The following is a 24,495-nucleotide window of genomic DNA, read 5'->3' as shown; positions in this document are numbered from 1 at the left end:
TGACCCTATTTCCGCGTTGATCAAAATCCTCCAAATATTAAGAAGAAGCCTGTATAGCATAAAGTAATTTTTAAGAGGATCTAGAGGTTTTGGACGAGGGCAAAAGTATGTCAAAAGTTTTAAAAAAGTACTTAAGTTATTCATCAACGGCTCTCTTGGTCTCTAAGTTCCCATGGAAACCGAAAAAATAGGCAAAAGTATTCAAATGACACCTGGATAGGCATTCAAATCATCATTGGATTTTTTTTTTCAATCTTCATCTTCCTCTTTTTCTCCTTAATTTTCTTAAACTTTTTTACTGGCTCTGTTATTAATATGGTATGCGTTTACAAAATTGCAGCAATATCACAAATGTTTTATTGAGGTGGCACATTCAATCAAGTCCGACAGCATCGAATAAAATCCCTCCAATCAAACGATTCGATTTGTTTATTCACGATGGTTTGATAAGAATGAATCGTTAAAAAAAAACGGACAGGTGTAACATGGATTAAAGACGTAAAGAAACAAGAACCGAAATGTCTCGGGCCTATTGACCAGTGGCGTAGCATGATTTGCGATAAATGGATTGATCTGCCTTTAAACCTATGGTAAAGGATCGATAAACATGGTGTTCGCAACGAACACCTATATAATCGCTTCTTTACGATGGCTTCAAATGAGAAATATCGATACTCCACCATTCACGCTGCGCCACTGCCTCTGACTGTAAAAATCGACGGAAGTTAGAAATTACGCAAGGCTGTGAGCAGCATGCATTTTACCATCAGCTTTCATCTTATTTCTCTCAGCCTTTGTTTTCTCGTCTATGTGTCTATCAGTATCACATTCTGAGACCGATGGAGAGAAGTTAATCCTTGGATTATTATGATTAATACTCTCGAGGTCAACTAACTTGGGTAATTACTTAAACGCATTGGACATCGATTAGTGGACGTACATTAAAATACGTCTATTATTAAGTTATGCCCTAGATAGTGCTTAATAATTTGTCAGGATTAGCAGAGAGTAAATAAAGAAAGGCCTGTAAACTGTCATTACGCTGCAGTACTGCCGTGCTCAGGAAAAACGCATCATGAGTCTTCAGGTGTTGCCATATCTCCTTTCAAAACCAACGAACTTACTGGGCAAATTCTGAAAATTTTTCTCTCAATTTTTCTGACAATTTTATTTCTATTTCACTCTAAAATATCGGAAAATTTTGAGGAAAAATACGCATAACTTTCTTCAAAAATACATGTTTTATTAGGGAGAATTTGGTAACTCTCGAATGTTCACACGGCGTTCTTCCTTAGCACGACAGAGAAGCAATTCTTGAAAGTTGACATCACTATTTTCGCTCGGTGTAAAAACTGCATTAAATATATATTTTAGGTGGAGAAATCTATTTCGATACATGAGGGTGAATTTACACTCATGTAGATCAACAAAACGTACTAATTTACAATAATAATCGCATACAGTCTTTTATCCCCACATTTTCCAGCATATTTGGTTTGTTTGCTTCATCTCTTACTTAAAAATCCGCTTTATTTTTGTGACGGACACGGGCGGAAACGGACTTTGAAATGGATTCAAAATGAAATAAAGCAAATTATAAACGGAAATCTTCATTATATGAGGAAGGGGGGGGGGAGAGATGCGGAATCCGAAGAACCAGTCGATTCAACAAAATACCTCAGTGGTAAAAGACTTTGATTTTGCAACCTAGATCTTTTTACGAGACAAGAAAATTGTGAAAAAATGAAAAATTTAAAATAATTAACTTAGGCACTACAAATAATTAAAGTCAGGCTTTTTTGCGGGCGAGAACGCAGCATATTGTCAATCTTGAGGTGAGTTTAAATGATTTTATCACGGTTGCACCGAATGAAAGTAAAGTGTTGAATTAACATCCTGGGTTTTTTTTTTTTAAAAAAAAGTGCAACCACCTTAGAAAATATTTTACAACTACCGTGCTGTTGATTCTCCGTCTTCATGATGTTAAATTAACTGCAAGGGTGGTCAAGGCGAACGTCTTGTGGCCGTTGCACATTTTTTTAGTGTTAATTCAACATCCTAATATTTCCAATTGCCTTTTTTTTTTTTACTTTTTTCTCCGTATGCTACGTAAAAACGCGAAGGATTTCTACATTTTGCTGCGGGAAGATGGATAAACTTCCAGGCGCAACCTCCCAAAACCGAATTACACAATCGAGTTCCGTTTGGATGTCCCCGAAGCCACCCCAAAATGCAGCGGCACATGGAGCCTGCCCCTGCCCACTCGGAAGCCCGCAACCCGCAATCCAGGTCACACGGTTAAATACCCGCGCCAGCGCATCGTTCGGGGTGCGTTTCCCGCGCGTGTGCGTGCAGCCCCCTCCCCCCCCCCCCCAACCCAGAAGCAAAGACGAATCACAAGCGTAAACAAAATTCAAGTGCGGCACCGCCAGATCGCGCGAGAACTGTCGTGTCGCTCAAGGAAATGCGACAGTTTATCGGGCCCGATCGGCAACAATATTCTAGAGGCAACGATCAACGACCAAAGCCTACCCGAGGCTGATAAAGTGGCGGCCTGGAGCACCATTCACCCCCTTCCTACCCCCTCCTTTGAGCCATGGGGTGGCCTTACCGGGATTCTCGTTAGCGGGTGACCTTGATAGTCATCTCTCTAATTATTGGAAAGTGAAAGTGGAGTAGGTGCCTTCAGGCACTCACTCTGGCCGCTGTCTTTTTAACATGGTTTTTTCCCCCGATATTCTAGACGTGGAACAAAGGTCTGCATTAGATGCGAAGAAACGGTGTCGTATTTTAGAAGGTAAAATTAGGCAGGGATAATTTTTAGTCAACTAGGTATATCCGCACATTTCCGTAAAACTTCGAGGTCCAGAATAAGTATATTAAATGTGAATAGAGTCGTTGAAATTTATCTTTAAAGGAGTATAGTGTAAACCTATTGGAGTCCATGTCTAAAATATACTTAACTAGAGGCCTGTAGCCGTTACGTGGCTCCAAACCTCTGAGAAAAACTACACGTAAAATATAGCAGAACAACCACGTTCAAGTTATTTAGGAGATGAATGGAATGGACGCGATATTTTCGTTATCATTCTATTTTCTTTCTATGCAGGAAAAAAAAATTAAATATAATGCGTTTCTGAATCGTTGTAATGAGGATAGATATTCCCCCTTTACTTATATGGTAAAAACCGGAGCAGAGTGTCGTGAATGATGACACATAATCCTAGTTTAACGGTGGCTTTAGCGTCGCGCGAACCTGGGAATAGAACGCAATGGAGTTATCTTTGCAGTGTGACGCGCCTTCCATCCGGCAAGCGGCATTATGCCTTCACCCATGGTCGAACAGTTATCTCGTTACGCCTGCCGTGAATGAAACCAAATATCGACGCCTACACGCGGAGAAAAGTGTTCTTATCTCCGATTGCAACTTTTCAAATCTCTACTCATAATTTACTTTTAATCAATTTTATTTTAAAAAGATCTACGCACAGTTTTTTAGATGTTTCCGAGTTTCCTGAATGATTTGAAATAAAGCTCAAAAAATTTCGACGTGATATTTTCGTTCGTTCTGTTTTCTTTTATTAGACCAAAATTAATTTTACGCGAATCAAGTTTCAGAATCGCTGCATCGTTTGAACATTGTCCGAGTTGCCGAAGCGTTGCAATTATGATACTTATTTACACTTTTATTGCGGTAAAAACCGGGCAAGGACCGTCAAAAGAAATGACGCTAGTTTTGGGCCGATTCTAGCGTCGCGCAAGCCAGGAAAGGGAACGCGGTTGAGTGTCGAGTCGTCTTCGCAGTGTGATGCGACTTCAATCCAGTCAGTGGCAATGAGTCTGTACCCGTAGTCGAATAGTTATCGCAAATGACGCTCGCATTGCATTTGATGCAATGCGAGAAGTATTCATGCAGTCTTGTAGGCGCTAATACGCGCTTGAAGCCGACCGCACTGTTTGGCGCAATGCGTGAAGTGTTCCTACAGTCTTGCAGGCGCCAATATGAGTTTGACACCGACCGCACCGTGTTCGGCGCAATTATTCGAATTCGCGTCTGGATAATTACGGCATCGAACAATGGGGCTTAAAAGGCCCATGTTGTGTTTCGACGCCGCATGCGCAATCCAACGTTGCCTCGTTTCTCCCGATAAAATATTTAGTCTGAGAAAATGAGAAAAGTTAGGAAAGTTTTCGAAGTTCGCTTTTTCAGATTAAATGGGCCATTAAACAAGTTACGAATTTAAGCACTCTAATGTATGATTCTTCAACAAAATTTCACGCAGAATGTGGTTCGCGCAACGAAAACTACTGAAATCAACTTCTAGCTGAGATATTAACGTTTTTATTGTACATTGGCTATACGAGAACTTTGAATTACCCGGTCACAAGAAAAACAAAACCCTACGCGAGTCAAATTGCGCACTACAACGGCTTTAGCAGACTACTCAATCGAGCCTCTCTATTGCTAATTATTAATTTATATATATTATTGGATGTAGGTTCTTCGTTCTGGATCTAGAGTGTTTTTACATCTTGAATCCGATTGAGAGACTGAAATAATGAACGTCCAGTTGTACGTCGTATGCGGCTTTTAGAATTGCGACGGATTTAGTTTCACAACTGAACGTAATCTCTAATTTTTATCCACCCGGAACATAAGACCCTCCATTGCTCGAGTCATCCCAGAAGGAAGTTCTAAGAGCAGTATAGGCGCCTACAGCTGCAAAAGTTTCAATAGGACGTATTTCTGTCAAACGGAACGATGTGAATTATGACATGAGCCCTAGGATCCATAAGAATATATGCATAACAGGACTCACGTCATAATGAACATAGCTCTGTTCGACAGAAATACGTCATAAGTGACATACGACATAAGTGGGTCAACAATTATGAAGTTACTAGGGGGCTACGCCCTATGGCCGCTTTGCGACCCAACCCTTAGTGGGCGCTTCGCGCTCTCTTCGGCCCGATTCAACGTAGGAACGACCACAAAAGGAGGGAGACATTTTTTATACCCAACTCTCATTTGTCCAATCTCTCTGCGGCCGGGAGCGATTGGACCAATGAGAATCTAATGAAAACAATTATCATTTATCTCAAACTTCACGCCAAGATTTAAACGAAACGGAACGAACGGATCGGATCGTTTCGTAGTTTATAGATGTATAAACTACGGATATATAGTCTGGATATATAGTATATATAGGATATATAGTCTGTAGCAAAGGAGCGTACCTTCGATTCACTTACTTTACCCTACTGACAGACCGAGATTCGACATTTCCCGATTTGTCCAAATTTTGCCCTCCCCCCTTTCTAGGCGCCCTAATCTACTTTTACATAAAAAAAAGACGTGGACACTATTTCCAAAATCTGATTACAGCGAGCTCATCTAGGGACTATCACCAATCGATAACCGCAAAAATTATGGAAATCGGTCCTGTAGAACGCTCAAACGAACTGTGACAAGAAAATGAAAATTTACATTCTAAATGGGAGAATTTGCAACTTCACCGCGTAATATAAAAAAAACCTCGGTCATATTTTCAAAATTTGAATATAGCGGGCTCATCTAAAGACAATTGCCTGTCGATAACTACAAAAATCATGAAAATCAACCCAGTAGAACGCTGGAACTAAACGTTACCAGATATGCAAATTTAGGAGGTCTCGGAGGTTATAGTATAAGAAAGAGATTTTGATGAAACGCGTGTAAGTTTGAATAATATGAAATGAAATGACGCGATGGACCAGCCTCATGAAAATGAAACTTAAGCGGCTATCGAAAGAAAATGTGCATCTTAACAATACAATGTCCATCAAATATCGACATTTGATTTCAGTGGGTTTTATCCGTAATACTTTCGACACTTGGACGTATTTAAATAAAAAGAAACTATATCGTTTCTGGCGTGAGCTCTAAGGTTCATAAATATATGTACATGATAGGGCTCATGACCCAATGGGTATAGTTTTTTTTTTATTTATTTATTTATATACATCCAATTGACCCTAGCTCCAGCTTTTTATAATAATAATAATAATTTATTGTTTCTTTTGATTTAAAACAAAACAAAAGATTACAAAGTCAAAGTAAAAATTGTTATAAATCTAATATACATAATTTACTCTAAATATTCATCAATACTATAGAATACATTCTCCTTACAAAATGTATATCTACTTTTCTTTTGAAGGTGCTTCTCTCTTCAATTTCTTTAATATATCTAGGGAGTTTGTTGTATATCTTTGAGCAATTGTATTTCGGCCCTTTGGAAATCATTCCTTTTGGTATCTCTGATATGCTTATGTCTACCTCATTTCTACCTCTATAGTTCTCTTTTTCTCTATTAAATTCGAAGTAGTGCTTATTTCTATTTACAAACAAAACTGACTCCCTTATATAAATATTGTATACAGTCATTAATTCATTTTCTTTGAATATCAGTTTACATGTTTCTCTTTTTTTAAGTCCAAAAATGTTACGAAGTACTCTTTTCTGAAGTTTAAATACTCTATCAACTCCTTTCGAGTTTCCCCAGAACATTATCCCATATCTTATCGTCGAGTAGATGAAGGCATAATAAAGCTTAATCAAATCAGCTCTGTTTAGTAAATGTCTTAGTCTATTTATTGCATAGCTGTAGGATCCTAGTTTTTTTTACTATCGCGTCTATATGCTCATTCCATTCAATATTTTCCTGTATTATTAGTCCTAGTACTTTGTGTTTATTCACCCTTTCGATTTCACCCAGTGGTTGGCTGTCTTTCCATTGAATCAAGTTCACTTCGTGCTTTCCGTTTTTGCCGAATAGCATGTACGAGGTCTGTTAGATTAGAAATCGGATTTTGGTCATAACTAGCCTAAAATGCGTCCAAATTACGTTTTCTTGAGCTTTTCTGATAGCTGAAAATATATTTAAGAACGCTACGTTCACAAATTTGAAAAATCTTAATTAACTTCGTTGGTATGTGGCTTGAAGTAAGGCGACCTCAAGGGTGTTTTGCGATTTTTATGTTTGACCGAACTTGTCTCTCTTTTTTCGGTCTTGCACAACATTTTTCAACCCACAAGGACGATTGGAGTTTCGTCTCCATATCGCAGCCGTACACTAAAGTATTGTCACCGAAAATTATCCTATCCAAAAATGTAGGATCATTGTTAGAACGTTCAAGCAGCTAAAGGTAATTTGACATTTGGTTGGATTTTCGTTCAACGGACAACAATCAAGGGGCAAGTGTACCTGAAACTCGATGCGTGTCTACATATTCTATCAAAATTGTATGTACAGAGCCTTCAGAAATATTACTCTGTTCAACAAGCTCGAAACGACCATTTTCGAGCACTTTTGTCCGCATTTCTTCCACAAGACAAATGTCAGTCGCCGTTGAGGGTCGATTCCCATGCTCCTCATTTTTGAAGAACTCTTGACCAGTTTTCAATCGTTTAACCCATTCAAAACAGTGGGGACATCTCGTACAATGATCATGGTAAACTTTTCTTAGCATATACCAAAAGTTTCGGTACAAGGTATACCGAGTTTAAAACAAAATTTTATGTTGAATCTTTGCTCTGTCAGTGATCGCATGCTAAAATCGCAAAACGCACCTGACTTACTCGTATTCAAGATGACACAGAATAAACACTGATCAAAATAAACAAAATCTGTGAAGGTAGCGTTCTTAAGTATATTTTCAGCTATCGGGAAAGCTCAAGAAAACCTAATTCGGACGCATTGTGGGCTAGTTATGACCAAATTCCGGTTTCTAATCTAACAGACCTCGTATACTGATTTTTCCGCGCTGAATGACTGCGACATGGCTGAATATAGTTCTCTTAGATTAATTACATCCTTCTTTACTGATTTCCAGTCTTCCTCGTTTTTTAGTTGTTCGAAAAACGTACATCTCAATGAAATTATTAAACGAATATGGAGTCCCCCAGGGTAGTATCTTAGGGCCGCTTTTATTTATAATCTATGTAATGTATGTAAATAATGTACTAATGAGTGGCTCGGCTGTGGATTATGAAGATGACAAAACAGTGGTTTTCAAACAACTAAAAAACGAGGAAGACTGGAAATCAGTAAAGAAGGATGTAATTAATCTGAGAGACTATATTCAGCCATGTCGCAGTCATTCAGCGCGGAAAAATCAGTATACATGCTATTCGGCAAAAACGGAAAGCACGAAGTGAACTTGATTCAATGGAAAGACAGCCAACCACTGGGTGAAATCGAAAGGGTGAATAAACACAAAGTACTAGGACTAATAATACAGGAAAATATTGAATGGAATGAGCATATAGACGCGATAGTAAAAAAACTAGGATCCTACAGCTATGCAATAAATAGACTAAGACATTTACTAAACAGAGCTGATTTGATTAAGCTTTATTATGCCTTCATCTACTCGACGATAAGATATGGGATAATGTTCTGGGGAAACTCGAAAGGAGTTGATAGAGTATTTAAACTTCAGAAAAGAGTACTTCGTAACATTTTTGGACTTAAAAAAAAGAGAAACATGTAAACTGATATTCAAAGAAAATGAATTAATGACTGTATACAATATTTATATAAGGGAGTCAGTTTTGTTTGTAAATAGAAATAAGCACTACTTCGAATTTAATAGAGAAAAAGAGAACTATAGAGGTAGAAATGAGGTAGACATAAGCATATCAGAGATACCAAAAGGAATGATTTCCAAAGGGCCGAAATACAATTGCTCAAAGATATACAACAAACTCCCTAGATATATTAAAGAAATTGAAGAGAGAAGCACCTTCAAAAGAAAAGTAGATATACATTTTGTAAGGAGAATGTATTCTATAGTATTGATGAATATTTAGAGTAAATTATGTATATTAGATTTATAACAATTTTTACTTTGACTTTGTAATCTTTTGTTTTGTTTTAAATCAAAAGAAACAATAAATTATTATTATTATTATAAAAAGCTGGAGCTAGGGTCAATTGGATGTATATAAATAAATAAATAAAAAAAAAACTATACCCATTGGGTCATGAGCCCTATCATGTACATATATTTATGAACCTTAGAGCTCACGCCAGAAACGATATAGTTTCTTTTTATTTAAATACGTCCAAGTGTCGAAAGTATTACGGATAAAACCCACTGAAATCAAATGTCGATATTTGATGGACATTGTATTGTTAAGATGCACATTTTCTTTCGATAGCCGCTTAAGTTTCATTTTCATGAGGCTGGTCCATCGCGTCATTTCATTTCATATTATTCAAACTTACACGCGTTTCATCAAAATCTCTTTCTTATACTATAACCTCCGAGACCTCCTAAATTTGCATATCTGGTAACGTTTAGTTCCAGCGTTCTACTGGGTTGATTTTCATGATTTTTGTAGTTATCGACAGGCAATTGTCTTTAGATGAGCCCGCTATATTCAAATTTTGAAAATATGACCGAGGTTTTTTTATATTACGCGGTGAAGTTTGCAAATTCTCCCATTTAGAATGTAAATTTTCATTTTCTTGTCACAGTTCGTTTGAGCGTTCTACAGGACCGATTTCCATAATTTTTGCGGTTATCGATTGGTGATAGTCCCTAGATGAGCTCGCTGTAATCAGATTTTGGAAATAGTGTCCACGTCTTTTTTTTATGTAAAAGTAGATTAGGGCGCCTAGAAAGGGGGGAGGGCAAAATTTGGACAAATCGGGAAATGTCGAATCTCGGTCTGTCAGTAGGGTAAAGTAAGTGAATCGAAGGTACGCTCCTTTGCTACAGACTATATATCCTATATATACTATATATCCAGACTATATATCCGTAGTTTATACATCTATAAACTACGAAACGATCCGATCCGTTCGTTCCGTTTCGTTTAAATCTTGGCGTGAAGTTTGAGATAAATGATAATTGTTTTCATTAGATTCTCATTGGTCCAATCGCTCCCGGCCGCAGAGAGATTGGACAAATGAGAGTTGGGTATAAAAAATGTCTCCCTCCTTTTGTGGTCGTTCCTACGTTGAATCGGGCCGAAGAGAGCGCGAAGCGCCCACTAAGGGTTGGGTCGCAAAGCGGCCATAGGGCGTAGCCCCCTAGTAACTTCATAATTGTTGACCCACTTGTTGATACGACCCCGGCTCAACATCAGCGACCAGGCGCAGGCGATTCCAGAAGAGGTCAGTTTGGGAATGACTTGATTTGAGACAAATTTGTAGGAAGTATTCGAAACTCATCACGAAGTCTTGCGTTGGCTAAGTGCAAACTTCTGACGAAAAACCACCGAGGACCCTTGAAACTTGACTCGAGACCCCTTTTTGACCAATGACGAGGAGTGAATGATCGATATTTTCCAATTTGAAGCCAGAGTAAAGAATTGATTATCAAGGGGTTCGTTGCGAATACCCTGTCTATCGATCCTTTTCCATAGGTTCAAATGACAGATCAATCGATATATCGTAAAGTACGCCACGTCAATGTTTTCGACCCAAACTAATCGATTCGGGTTGCCGTTCAGGTCGAAACGTCCCGGTTTTCAGCACGCATCTGATGTGAGAAAGAGAGTCAAGTTGACCCCGCAAGGCAACATACGCCACGTGACTGCTTCTATTCAGTTTGAGGGCACCTTAACATGAACAACCTGGTTGCCGTAATGTTTTGAAACCGGCACACAGTGTATCGAGTCAGTTAGAGAGGTCGTACATTAAATCTTAGACAAAAACTGCGAATTTTTATGTTTATTTCGGCACATTTTAAACTTCAAGGGGTGCTCCTTGAAGAAAATTCCACTAGAAAACCAATAGAGCCTCTTTTAGAACCTCAAAATTGTGTATAAACGGAGTTATACACGTTTGAAGTTTCAAAATTTCGTCCGACCTCTCCTATTGACTCGATCCGTTGTGCGGCGTCCGAATGAAAAAGTAAATGAGTCGGTGAAGCGTCTCAAGAATTGAGTTTTGAAGGCCAAAATGTATCGGATGGGCTGAAGAAACGCACAACTTTCATCATAACTTTCTTTTTACTCGAGTTACCAGCTTCCGGTTTGTGCTGTCGCATTTTTTCCTTCCTTTTTCGTATAACGGGGAGGGACTTTTAGGAGGTCACGTTCAGTGGCGTGGCGTGCTTTGCGATATATCGATTGAGCTGTCATTTGAACCTATGGAAAAGGATCGATTAACAGGGTGTTCGCAGCGAATACTTTAATAATCGATTCTTTACCACGGATTCAAATAGGGAAATATCGATAATCGATTATTCACGCTATGCTACTGGTCACGTTCCCCTGACACTCCGGGTGAGGGACTGGAAAAATGGGCAACTCCAAAAACTCAAATAGTGCGCACTCTTATATCTCTAATATACCTTTGATTCAATTTTTAGTTAAAAACTCGACATAGGAAAGACAGAATTTGTTTTCAGCTTAACAATATATACATCGTGGACAGTTAGTTAGTTAGTTATTATAATTTTAAGACATTCAGCGACTCAGGCTATTAACGTCTTTAAAGATAATTTTGAAAATAGGAGTATAAACGAAAATTTAGATTTTTAAATTAAGAGAGGTGAAGAGTTTCAGAATTTTGGTGGCAATATTAGGTTCATCGCATGTAAGAGGGTTTGTATTTCACACCAGGTGTGATGTCTACGATGTATGTATTGTTAGGCTTGTGACAACTAGTGTAAAGTAACTGTGATATATTTATGTTCCGATGAATATGTACTCCGAAAATGGCGTAAGCCGAAAGGTACCTCAGTAATTAATAAATATTCAATATAACACCTTGTTTCTCATTCAAATTACAAATAAAATGGTGTTGTTCAAATAAAACCTTATTAACCTTTAGAAGAATTGGAAAAGCGGGATTTTAAATTCAGCAAAGAGAACTATGTGTCAACAAAAATTTTAAAAAAATGAAGGAAGAAGGAGAATCCGGCCCGAGGGACCAAAAAATGAAGGAGAAGAGGGAGAATCCGTCGCCGAATTCTCGATGCTTACCGAGGGACCAACTTAGTAAAAAAAACTAAGTAAGATTTCTCAACAGCACGAGTGTCAACACGAAGATCGTATCGGACTGCCACTCGTACCGTATAAGAGAGCAAAATTCAGGGAGACAGCCCAGAAGTCAACACGACAAGTCGTATTGCGAATCCTTCTGTGCTGAGGTCCTCCCAGGTGAGATGTACTTGATAAAATGATAGTGAACCAATCGATATGCAGGTGAAGTTGAAGTTTATTTTGAGGAATACAAACAATCTGCGATGTTTGTATCGTTGCCTCAAGAGAGATACGTCACGGGAAAGTTTTCCGCATTTGACGGAGTCACAAGAGCGTGAGGTAGATTCAGAGCGAAGAGCTGACGAGGACTAACGCGGCTCTCTCAACTGATTTTACTCTAAGGGGTGCACGGCATCTCGCGCTGCGCATGCGCAGTGGAGTCCTCAAAACAAGCGGGGGTGGTGGAGAGAGAGAGAGAGACAGAGAGCAACGTTGGATGAGGTAGTGAGAGCGAGAAGAAATGCAGAGCCGAGGGTTGAAGATTAGAGAGAGATAGACACGTACATACGCGAGAGAGGAGCGAGAAGGAGAGCGACATGTGATTCAAGACAAGGGGAAGCGTGCAGAAGGCTATTCATTTCAGTTGAAAGAGAAAGAGAAAGGCCCATTCATTCCTTTTAGAAAGAGTGCGATGAGAAAAAGAGGGGGCAACGACACAACATTCGATGACTTATGCTAAAAAGACAATTATTACAAAAATGACTTAAAATTAAAGTTAAATACCCAACACAGTGTAAGGGTTTCTTCATTCATTTGTGATCGCCCGGATGGAAAATTCGCTGTTTCTGATTTTGTTTTTTGTGGTTGTTTCAGACTCACCTGGAAGCGGGAACGGAAGCGGGACTGGGAGCAGTCGTGGCGAGGAGGCTGAGGGGGGTGAGCGGGGTGATGGAGGCGGGGGAGGGGGCGGAGGGGGCCCGCGCCGCCGGGGCACTTGCAAGTGGTTCAACGTCGCCAAAGGATGGGGCTTCATCTCCCCCGATGACGGCAGCAGCGACGTCTTCGTTCACCAAGTAAGGGAGCTCACTTTCTTCATAGTTATTAGGGAAATACTTCCAGGTGAATGGCTATAAGCGTAGTCCGCAAAACTACACAGCAAAATATATGGCCTGTATTCCTCGAATGGAGATGTTGCATGTGTGAGGAATTTGCGATTTGACTGTTGATTCTTATGTAAAAGTTCGCGATAAACACGATGGTGCCCCTGGTTTTCTCTGAAATCAACTTCCAAGCTCAAAAAAAGCTCTCAAGTTGAAGCCCAAATGGAGGGGATATCCCATGCTATCCTGAGAGTCCACCTCTACATCAAGACCAACTCTCCATGCAAAGATAGGGAGAAAATACATTAACAGGGCTGTCACTAAAACTGACTCTAAAACTGAAAACACGGCATCACTGCTAATGTATTTGCTCCCTATCTTTGCATAGAGAGTTTGTCTTGATGTAGAGGTGGACTCTCAGGATAGCGTGGGATATCCATTTCCATATCCATTTTGGCCTCAACTTGAGAGCTTTTTTTGAGCTTGGGAGTTAATTTCAGAGAAAACCAGTGGCACCATCGTGTTTCTCGCGAACTTTTACATAAAAATCAGTAGTCAAAACGCAAATTCCTCACACATGCAACATCTCCATTGGACGTATTTTTACCAAACAGAGCTATGTGCGGGTGGAAAAGATGGGGTGCGTTCTCTAAAGCATAGATCTTCTGGCCCTTTAAAGATGGATAAGAAACAATGTAAATGTGGGCATTATTCCCTTTGAGGAAATAGAAAAGCGGGATTTTACATTTTACCAAACGGAACTAAGCGCCAACTGTATGCGTCACTCATGAGCCGCGGGCATGGCAAAAGAGCGTTGTTAGCAGAGCTCATCAGTTAAAGACTCCGAAAGTCAAGATTTTCGTCCTGGTCGTCCACGCTGACGACACGGGCGCTTTATAATTCTTGTTAATCCTTACGGCCCTCCACTAAAGAGCACACCCCTTCTCTCCCACGTGGCTCTCATCACATTACAACATCTCTCATCACCACATTAACTCATTTCTCCTTACAATTTGAAAAAAATTGAACATTTGGGAGCAAAGCAATCAAGATACGTAGTTTCTGAGTTTAGATGTGTACATGCTCCTCCTACACGGTTTGTACTTCAGCAACCGGCTTCGGTGTTTATGGCTGCTTCGGTAATACACCGTATAAGCCTCCTGGCGTTATAAAATTTCCTTTCATAAATTACAAATTTTTAGGAAAGCACGTGTATACTTTTCTTCCAAGTTCTCAGAGAATTTCATTCGCAATTTAATTCACAGTATCCAAAAATTGCAAGGAAAAGTATTCACTGAAAAATGAATATTTCATACAGGAAAATTTGGCTACATCTAGTTCTAGATACACATACGACGCTTCTCTGTAGCACAGCAGGTTAGGCCTTCGCATTTCCAGCGCAGAGATTATTCACCTGGAAAAATAAACAGGAAAATTTTTAAAAATTACTTGGTGCGATCGTTCAATCGTAAAAAAGCGAGGAAAATGATAGCAAACTCAAAAATTGTTTCCGCTTCTGGCTCGCACGTTCCATGCACGATATGCTCTAATTATGTTACACATATTCGTGTGCTTGACCATCTGCGGGTTCAATATTTTGCCAATTTCAATTATTTCTGTGGTTTTTTTACCTAAAAAACAGATCAAGATCAGCGAACTATCTATGTCATTGTCGAAACAATGTCTAAAAGGTAGCAGCACTGAATATATCGGTGAATGGAGTGTAGCCAAATGCTAGAAATAATGTAACATTTTTTTAAGAAACTTACATTTTATTGATACGTATAAAATTTGACCGAAGCTCTTCGAAGCAAGCGCTTCATCGTCAGGATCACAAAGTATAAATGTCAAAGGTCATAACTTAATTTCAGACAATAATTGTGACCCTGACGATGAAGCGTTTGCTTCGAAAAGCTTCGGTCTTTTATATGTATCAATAAAAGTAAGTTTTTTCAAAAAATGTTACGTTATTTCTAGCACTTGGCTACACTCCACTTACCGATGAAAAATTGAATCGGCGCAAAACTATGCCCGTTTTGTGATATCCTCCAACACATTCAATATATTTAAGAAATGCACCTCAATAAAAAAACGATTATTTTCTTCAACATTTCCGCGCAGAAAAAAAGATTCTGTCGTTTGAGCCGTAAGTACGGTGTTCTACATCGGCCGTTGATATTCGGTTCATGTAACTGTTATTTCGGTTCTAGAAACCGAATTTTTGGTTGATGCAACCGATGTTTCAAGCTAAACCGAACGATAGAAAAAAGCTCGATTGCATCAACGAAGTAAGGTTTCTGAAACCGAGAATAATGTGGCCGGTATAGATCTTTCCGAATTTTTAAAGTTAGCTGTTAGAGTTTTTTGACAATGGGGCGTTTTATGAACCTTTAAGCACACGAGGTGCTAACACATTTAAAATCAAACATGAGTCAAAACGGATAGAATTTCGTTGGAAAAAAAATTAAGCAAATAGAGAAAATTATCCAATAGCTTAATTCTTCCAATGTTAGAGGCCAAGCACTATGCCGGATGGAATTGCTACTTTACATACTTTGTTGCAAAAATGAACTCGATCCCTTGCAAATTATTCATGGGGACGTAGGCATGCATCACAATGTTTGCATTCGAAAAGTTTAATTCCAAAATTCCAACCCAATTGTACAATTTCTTTTTCTTTCTTTTTTTTTTTTTTTTGCTTTATTGAATGTTCTTTCGTGGAATGAGTCCTTCAAGTCTCTTAAACGGACATATTTCGTTACCTCCGGGTCAAAGTGTCACAAGCGCCATGTGACGTTTAAAAACTCCTGCCGCCATTTTATTTTTCTACAGGGAAATGGTTCAACGAAGTAGTCTGAAAATTGCACTGAATTCACTTTCTGCTGCCGATAAAATTCTGTGAAATTTTCAAACAAATTTAACCAACAATTCCTCTGTAAAAAAATTGAATGACGGCGGAAATTTTTAAAAATCGCATATCGACGGTGAAACTACCAAACCACGTATCTCGGTTTGCGACGTCGCAGACTTCCTGTCATACTTTATTTTTTAAATAAAAAACTACTTAACATCCAGTCTTGAAAATGTCTGTGATTTTTCCTCTTTGTGCGGAGAAAATTCCGTGAAAATTTCAAGGAATGATATTAATTTGGTCTACTTCAAAAAAATAAAATGTGAGCGTAGATTTTTAAACACCGCAAACGAGATACGTGGTTTGGTAGTTTCACCGTCGATATGACACTTGTAATACTTTAGCCGTAAGGTGATGATTTGTTCTTCCCTTGTTAAGTTACTTAATTCATTTGTTATCGATGCGATGAATCTAAGAAAATTCTGAAGCGAAACAATCATCCTAATAGTTTTATTTTGGCACTTTTCCCAGAATCTTATAACATTTTCTATGGTTTTTCCAGAGTGTTATCCAAATGAGTGGATTCCGGTCGCTAGGAGATGGAGAAGAAGTAGAATTTGAGTGTAAAGCGACTGGAAAGGGACTTGAAGCAACTTTAGTAACCGGACCCAAAGGATCACCTTGCGTTGGTTCCAGCCGGAGACCTGTTTCCAAGAAAAGATTCCGGAAATTCAGGTACATGATCAATTAATAAAGGTATCAAATAGTGAGAGATTCATTCTTAGGCCTCGATAATTTTGGAGCCTCATTTTACTTATTTCAATATTGAATGCTTTCAAATTTGTATTCTTCATATCATCATGAACAAAATAGTAAAATTGGGGTGGGAGATCTTTGCGGCACTGTGAAGAGAGTTAGTACTATGGGGCCCTATTTGGACTTACTTTAACCAGCTCAAATTGCAGTGAGAAAAAGGAAAAGAAAAGAACTGCGGGCTAAATCTTGAGGTAAGATTCTTATTGCAGATTCGAATGAAGTTTCACGATCAAAATGAGGATAGCGTAGTGATAGATTTTCACTACTATTGGCAGGTTTATTTTTCATCCCTAGAGATTTCTGAGAAGATTCGAAATCGGGAGGGAAAAAAATCTCAAAAGGAAACGAACGCTCGCATTTACCTCATATTGCTTTCCCGGAAAAATTTGAAAATAAATTGTTTTTTTGTATTGTTAATCATATAGAGAACAGAATAGATCAAAAAAAAATCGACATACTTGTTAGGTGGAGTTTGATATGATTGAGTTATGGGCAGTTTTTTACACGAAACAAGACATTAATCCTCGCAAAGATAACTATGTATAAATGACAGAGGATGCGCTCTATGGGCTATCTGAAAAATTGATGGCGGAATAGCTACATTATTAAAAATTTTGAACTGAAATGTACAGAGCAGTTGACTCCAAACCTATTTAGACGTATTCCTGCCAAACGGAATTATGTGCATTAAGATATGAGCTCTGAGTACCATAAGAATGCCTACATATTTAACAGGGCTCACGTCATAATGCACATAGTTCCGTCTGATAGAAATACGTCCATTTAAAACTCGGTGAAATTCCCAAATCACGTATCTCGCCTTGCGACATTGCAGATTTCCTACCGTACCTAGTTTGTCAAATGGTAAAATTCTCAACGGCAAAATTCTTAAAAACTGTCATCATTGTTCTTCTGTGTACAGAAAAAATCCTGTAAAAACTTCGAGGCATGACATTGTTTTTTTATCCTCCAAAAAAATAAAACCGGATCGGAGATTTGAAAACTTCGCAAACTAGGTACGTTGTTGGGGAGTTTCACCGTCAACATGTTTCCTCTTCAGAATCAGTGGCTTGGCGTGCTTTGGGATTTATCGATTGCTCTGCCATTTAAACCTATGGGGAAAAAATCAATAAACAGGGTGTTCGTAACGAACACCTCAATAATCGACTCTATACTATAGCTTCAAATCGAGACCTATCGATAAATCGATTGTTCACGCCACACCACCTTTCAGAATCTTACAGAGAAAACAATTCACACACATAGGCGGATTCAAGAAGGGGTTGTGGTAGGCGCACGACCCCCCCCCCCCCCCCTCCGGTTCGTCTGAATAAGAGGAAGAAGAAAAAGGGAAGAAAGAAAGAAGGAAGGAAGGAACGGAGTAAAGAAGAGAAGGAAGTTTGTGTTTGGTAATTATTCATGACGAAATGCACTCAAAGTGCATACTCAATGCTTTAAAATGTCGAAAATCTCCCGAGGGAAAACCCCTGAGCCCTCTATCGACCCCCCCTCCCCCTCCCGTTAAAAGTGTCTGGATCCGTCTACGTTCACACAACGTTAATGATCTCCTATTAAATGGACTGCATTTTGCAATTTGGAACTATAAATTCTGGCCCGGTTTAAGAACAACGTATGTGCCATTAGTTTCCCTGTGAACATAAGTGTTTTTCCAGATGAGCCAGAATTTATAGCTCGAAATTGCAAAATGCAGTCCAAATTGCCGATAATACTTTGGTCCTAACTAAAACACTGAGGTGAGGAGAGCATGGACTTGTAACTCCTAAGGCCCGAAAGGGCGCAGTCAATTCACCTCGAAAAACACTGGAAAAATGCCGTTGGCAATCTTCAGATTCTAATGTCAAAGCTGAATAACCAAGAGTGTTTATAAATGAGCGTCCTTCCGGAAGAATGAGTAAATTTATGCAAAAACTAAGTCAAATGTGTGATCTATAAAACTTGTAAACATGAAACATTTTAGAAAATTTGAATGCATAGGTTGGCTGCCCTTTAGGGCCCTAAGAGCACCTTGACCTAACCTCCAAAACTACCGACTTGTCCGCACTCTCCTCATACAGGCACTCTAGTCTTAACCATGGAATAAGTAGACTACGCTAACAGAAGCGAAAGCTCCGTAAGAACCAATGGTAACATTTTTCTTCCCAGGCTCGGTCAATCTTCGTACTCATTGAAACCTGATGTGATGTTGACCTACAATTATAAAATTGGAAAGGAACAAAATTCAAGCAACTTTACGGTACTTCTCCAAATTAACGGTGAATAAGTGTAAAAAAATATATTTTACTTCCGAAAAAACGTCTGTATCCGTTATCATTCGGCCTCTTCAGATCGTCGACATGCCGAAGACGTAAACAGTACTTATTAACTCATTTTCGCTTTGATTAGAGTCCCTTTATACTGAGAGTCAGACAACACCCCCTCATGGAGCCACAAACGGGAATAAAGATTACACGAATTGAACGTTTTTCGTAATCTTTGATCGGCCCATTCTCAAATTCCTTTCTCTCATTCCGTTTGTTCCTTGCCGAACCCGTAATTCCTCGGTCCATTACAGATCATAATATTTGCAAATGGTGAAAATGCAATCTTCATTCCCGTTTGAGACACAGTGGAGGCCTAAAATACGGTAACCAATCAGAAATGGAGTCACATTGTCTTGACTCTCAGTATAAAGGGACTCTAGCTCCGATGACATAAAAATGGCGGTGGCTTTCGCTTCTGTTGACGCTGGTCTCTTTATTCTATGTCTTAACTAAATGGATAAATGACTTTAATTTATGTGGCAGGTGTTACAACTGCGGCGAGTTCGCGAACCACCTGGCGGCGAAATGCTCCCTGGGCCCGCAGCCGAAGAGGTGTCACTTCTGCAAGTCAGACGCCCACCTCATCGCGGACTGCCCGTCCAAGCCGGAAGACAAGCACGACGAAAAAGCGGGCAAGTCCTCCGTCAACGGCTCCAACGACGCGCCCGAATCCAACGGGGACGCTGGCCCCCCCTCCAACGGCGCCCCTTCACCGTCGCCCTCGAAAAGCCCCAAAGACGACAAAAAATAAGCCCTACCCATTCGAGAGTCGGTCATCCCCGACCCTCCTCTGTAAAAACTTACTTTTAAAAATCGCGAAAGTTTCGGCAAATCGAAAAGTTTGTCTGTTTGAAGTACGTGTTTGTTGTTAAATTAAGAGTGCATGCACTTTATATGCGAAGCTCTACAGGCAGGAAAGAGACCCCGGAAAATTTTTCAAAAATAAGGCACTTCCTTGGAGAACTAAAAATGAGTAGTTTTAAACCGATTTTAAATCTTTTCAGACTGAGGAAAAGCTGAAATTTTCCTGAATGCATCGACGGTGGAACTGAAAAAATGTGTATCTTGGTTTGCGGCGTTGCAAACTTCCGGTCATAATTTATTGTCTACATCGTAAACTAGTAAACGTCATCTCTTGAAAAATCCGGTAATTTTTCCTCTCTAAGTGAGGAATATTCTGTGAAAATTTCAAAGCATGATTCGTGTTTAGTCTCTTTGTAAAAAATAACATAGGAGCGGGAACTTTGAAACCTCGCAACCGAGATACGCATTTTTGCAGTTTCACCGTCGAAATGGTGAAGCTGCGATCTTTGAGGGAGTGTTACTCTCTTTACTCTTTTCTCCTTTCCGTCTAAAAAGGTTTAATGTCTGTTAAAAACCAACGTTATTTTATAACGAGAGGGAATTCACTTTTTGATACACCAAAGTATCACCAGTATCCTTGGTTGCAACTCCCCGGAAATTTCCGACATTTTTATTATCTTGCGGTAATTCTCTGTGTTCTCAGCAAGTTCACCGATTTGTTTTCAAACACGATTAACTTAAGAATCGGGTGCTGAGGCAATTTTTTCCAAAATGAAGGAAAGGCCAGTCACTTTACCACAGGCTCGCAAAATTATCGGAAGAACGGAAAAATCCTTCTGCTTTTCCAATAATTTGACACACCTCCCCGCTCCGATTTCGGGTTTTGGTACATACCGAATGAACACAACCACAGTGAAATTACCGAAAGATCGTAAAATTACCGGAAATTCCGTTTATGATGGATTACAATCAGGAAATTTTGTCATTTCACCGTTTTCCCTTTAGTGTGCGCATATCGGCAAAATCATTAACTCTAATTTAGATTAAGCCCTTGACTACGAGATCACTACCCCCCATGATCCCAAGTGAAAAAAGTTCAATATAATCCTTTAGAGTCTCTGTGACGTCAGATTGGTCAGGCTGATTGTGTTCTGACATCAATATCTATATTTATATTCATCACATTGACGTTACTGCGTTGTTAAAGTGACGTTCGACTGACTTTAATCTTGAAAGATACTGATTTTCAAGTCGATTTGCGCCACACGGGTAGTCTGTGCCATGCAATCAAACTAACTTTTATCTCGGCAATTCACTTTAATTGAACTCAATCTCATCCTTTTTTGTGGCGAAAAGAGACTTTATCGAGCCGTTTTAGAAATAAAGTTCACAATATAAGTGTATGCACACTTAATTCTGAGAGGACTTCCTCAACGCATGCCTCGTATTGTAAAGCTCTGCATGCTCCTGTTGTGTAAGGGGTTGAATTCTATACCGACATCAAAAAAACATATTGTCGTTCTTGAAGCGTTGGATGGAAAATCAGACATTCATAAGTTAGTGATCCTGTACTAACAAAAAAGCTCAATATTGCCAACAATATAGCTTGTTTCACCACTCATCATTTATACACGTCAATTGCAGCGTTTCTACCTACGACAGCTTCTAAATACTTTGAAAAGTCGAATTTTAAGGCTCCGGAGATTGGTCAATATTCGATTATATATAGTCTTATAGAAGATCATTGAATTGGTCTCTTTTGGATTATCTTTGAACTTACCAAAATTCCTTCAGTCGTGGAGAAAATGTTTTCCCTCGAAATTAAACGTAAAGTAATGTGGACCAATGCAAATTTTTACTCAATATCCTTCGATTCAAGTATAAAGTTAAATTGCTTTTTCTTCCTGTAAATTCAGTACATTTTTCGAACAGAATTTAAACTATAGTCATTGAGTTCTAGACTTGGCTTTATGAAGTTTGATCGTTCTACAAATAATTAAATTATCGTTAATTTATTATGAAACTCATATATGGAGCATTAACTATTGAATCTTTGGAATATATCGTAATAGATCTTCAACCATAAAGTGAGTGTGGAAAACGGATCATTACTTTACATGAAACGATGGAACGGTATTCAGCATTAGGAATGAATCCTAAGGAAAGCAGCTTGTTAGGATGGTTTCCAAAGCAGCAGCCTTTGGAAAAAGTCTGGCTATTGCACCACCTCTTACAAAAGTCAATCGTTGCCATATTCCTACCTACTTACTAACCTCAGGGAATCTTAATTTAAGTTACAAAGTAAGCTCTTACGCGATCTTCACAACCAAATCACTCCTTACGCTCAGTAGGGTTTTGCCACTTAATTTTCGAAAATGAACCTCACTATTTATAGGTAAGTTGCAGAAACCATTCTATATATATGTATAGTAAAATTCCATTCTCAGGGTCTGATTATTTCAGAATGAATACAAAATGTCATTTCATGCAACGAAATACTGTAAATTCTCTATTAACTAAGTGAGAGACAGGTATTATTGTAACATAATAAATTGATAGATTCAAAAGCTCAATATGTTCCAGCCAAACGCTCTACCTACCTAGGTATATAATTAGTCAGCTTTTATGGTGTTTAAAGAATTCCATTTGTGAGTGGGTGGAAATCTAGTAAACTTTACATGAAATGTTTAAGAAGTTTATTGATAGTGTTTTATTAATGTTATTCTTTGTTGTTAAAATCAAAACAAATTATTATTAGCGCTAAGAGCATTTATAGATAGTAGCCCAATTATTACTTTACCAAATATGTTAAAAGTACAAAATATTTTCGCAAAATAAGTACTTACATGATAGGTATATTTTTTTACAGCGTGAATCACTTGTAGTACCTACTTTAGGCAAATTTCTCCCTCAATTTCGTTTTATCAGGCGCGCCATTCTTAAAGATATGAGGTTTACCGTAAAAATGCCTGTTATTATGAATCCATTATTTTTTCGACATGAAGCGGCACTATCATTACGCAAAAGTGTTAATAACATGCATGTGAATGTGGCAGAAATGAGTTAGAGCGCAAATGATGGATTAAAACACCATCCTAATCTCCTTGTCCCAAGAATCGACTACCAGTCACCTGCTAATATTTATTAGCTGATAAAAAACTTAATTGGATTCCATCGTTCCTATATCAAAAGCAACAAATTTCAATAAGCCATTGGAATCGGTTAGAGATCAAGCATCGTGAAACATGTGCCATCATCAAAATCTTTCATTGAGCAGGGTATAAAACATTAAATATTTGATTTCGACCCATACATGAGAAATGAGCGTTTCTTATGATCGTAAATTCAAACTTCCCGCCCACCAAGAAACCGAAGTCCATCTTTTGATTAAAAGACTTGTCTTGCGGTGCATAACTCAAACCCTGTCTGTAAGGGTGTGTCATCAACTACTGGCAAAACGTTTAATCATTTTGCGTCTGCTTTTCTTGATTTTTTACAATTATGAGGATTGTCGTTAGCGGTTGAGATGATGTTTTAATTTAAGATTTGGCTGCTAGCTCATTCCGCACACAAGAAAAATATTTTAGGGTTGTAACGGTTGTTTTTATGGGATAACATACGGTCTGCTCAGTACGTTCCACGCACTTGAAAGGAGGTGCAAAAGTTGGGTGTAACGTATTGTTTGATCGGTGGCAGAAAGAAAGTAACGTCTCAGGACATTGCAAAATTATTTTAAGATAGGTTCCTGTGAAACTAAAATTTTACGATGACTCAGTTAAATGTATTATTACCACGTACTACGGGTGCATTTCCACTTCCATGTCTGTAAATTTAACAATATCTGTTATTGTTACCACTTAAAGGGAATTTTTACAACAGCGAGCAATACATGAATCCTAACACCTGTATACGAATAAAAATAAGAAGAGCCAGTGAAAATTAGCTCCAGAAAAAGTGTCGGTCATGGACAAAAGAACAATACCTTACTGTTTATTTTGAAATCGACGGCGTTAGTCCGCAATCACGTATCAATTTTGCGGTGTTTCAAAATCTCCGCTCTTACTTCATTTTTTTTAAAATGAGAACAAGTCAACATCATTCCTTGAACTTCTCACAGAATCTTCTCCACGGGAGTTAATTTCAGAGAAAACCAGTGGCACCATCGTGTTTCTCGCGAATTTTACATAAAAAATCAGTAGTCAAAACGCAAATTCCTCACACATGCAACCATCTCCATTGGACGTATTTTTACCAAACAGAGCTATGTGCGGGTGGAAAAGATGGGGTGCGTTCTCTAAAGCATAGATCTTCTGGCCCTTTAAAGATGGATAAGAAACAATGTAAATGTGGGCATTATTCCCTTTGAGGAAATAGAAAAAGCGGGATTTTACATTTTACCAAACGGAACTAAGCGCCAACTGTATGCGTCACTCATGAGCCGCGGGCATGGCAAAAGAGCGTTGTTAGCAGAGCTCATCAGTTAAAGACTCCGAAAGTCAAGATTTTCGTCCTGGTCGTCCACGCTGACGACACGGGCGCTTTATAATTCTTGTTAATCCTTACGGCCCTCCACTAAAGAGCACACCCTTCTCTCCCACGTGGCTCTCATCACTTACAACA

At 38.8% G+C, this 24,495-nt stretch overlaps 1 protein-coding gene across 2 annotated transcripts in view; it reads left to right on the top strand.

Moving 5' to 3' along the window:
• lin-28 (protein lin-28 homolog) overlaps positions 1-23,998 on the top strand; it is a 50,026-nt gene extending 26,028 nt beyond the window's left edge. For both annotated transcript variants that reach the window (XM_019049095.2, XM_072303115.1), the window contains exons 2-4: positions 12,857-13,056; positions 16,497-16,669; positions 19,555-23,998. In XM_019049095.2, coding sequence (XP_018904640.2) covers positions 12,857-13,056; positions 16,497-16,669; positions 19,555-19,822 — 641 coding nt within the window. In that variant the 3' untranslated portion in view covers positions 19,823-23,998. The remainder of the gene's footprint in view (positions 1-12,856; positions 13,057-16,496; positions 16,670-19,554) is intronic.
• Positions 23,999-24,495: the final 497 nt, after the last annotated feature.

The sequence above is a fragment of the Bemisia tabaci genome, chromosome 8 (assembly GCF_918797505.1).
Source record: "Bemisia tabaci chromosome 8, PGI_BMITA_v3".
Classification (NCBI taxonomy): Eukaryota; Metazoa; Arthropoda; class Insecta; order Hemiptera; family Aleyrodidae; genus Bemisia; species Bemisia tabaci.
This window is presented reverse-complemented; position numbering and strand designations above follow the sequence as displayed.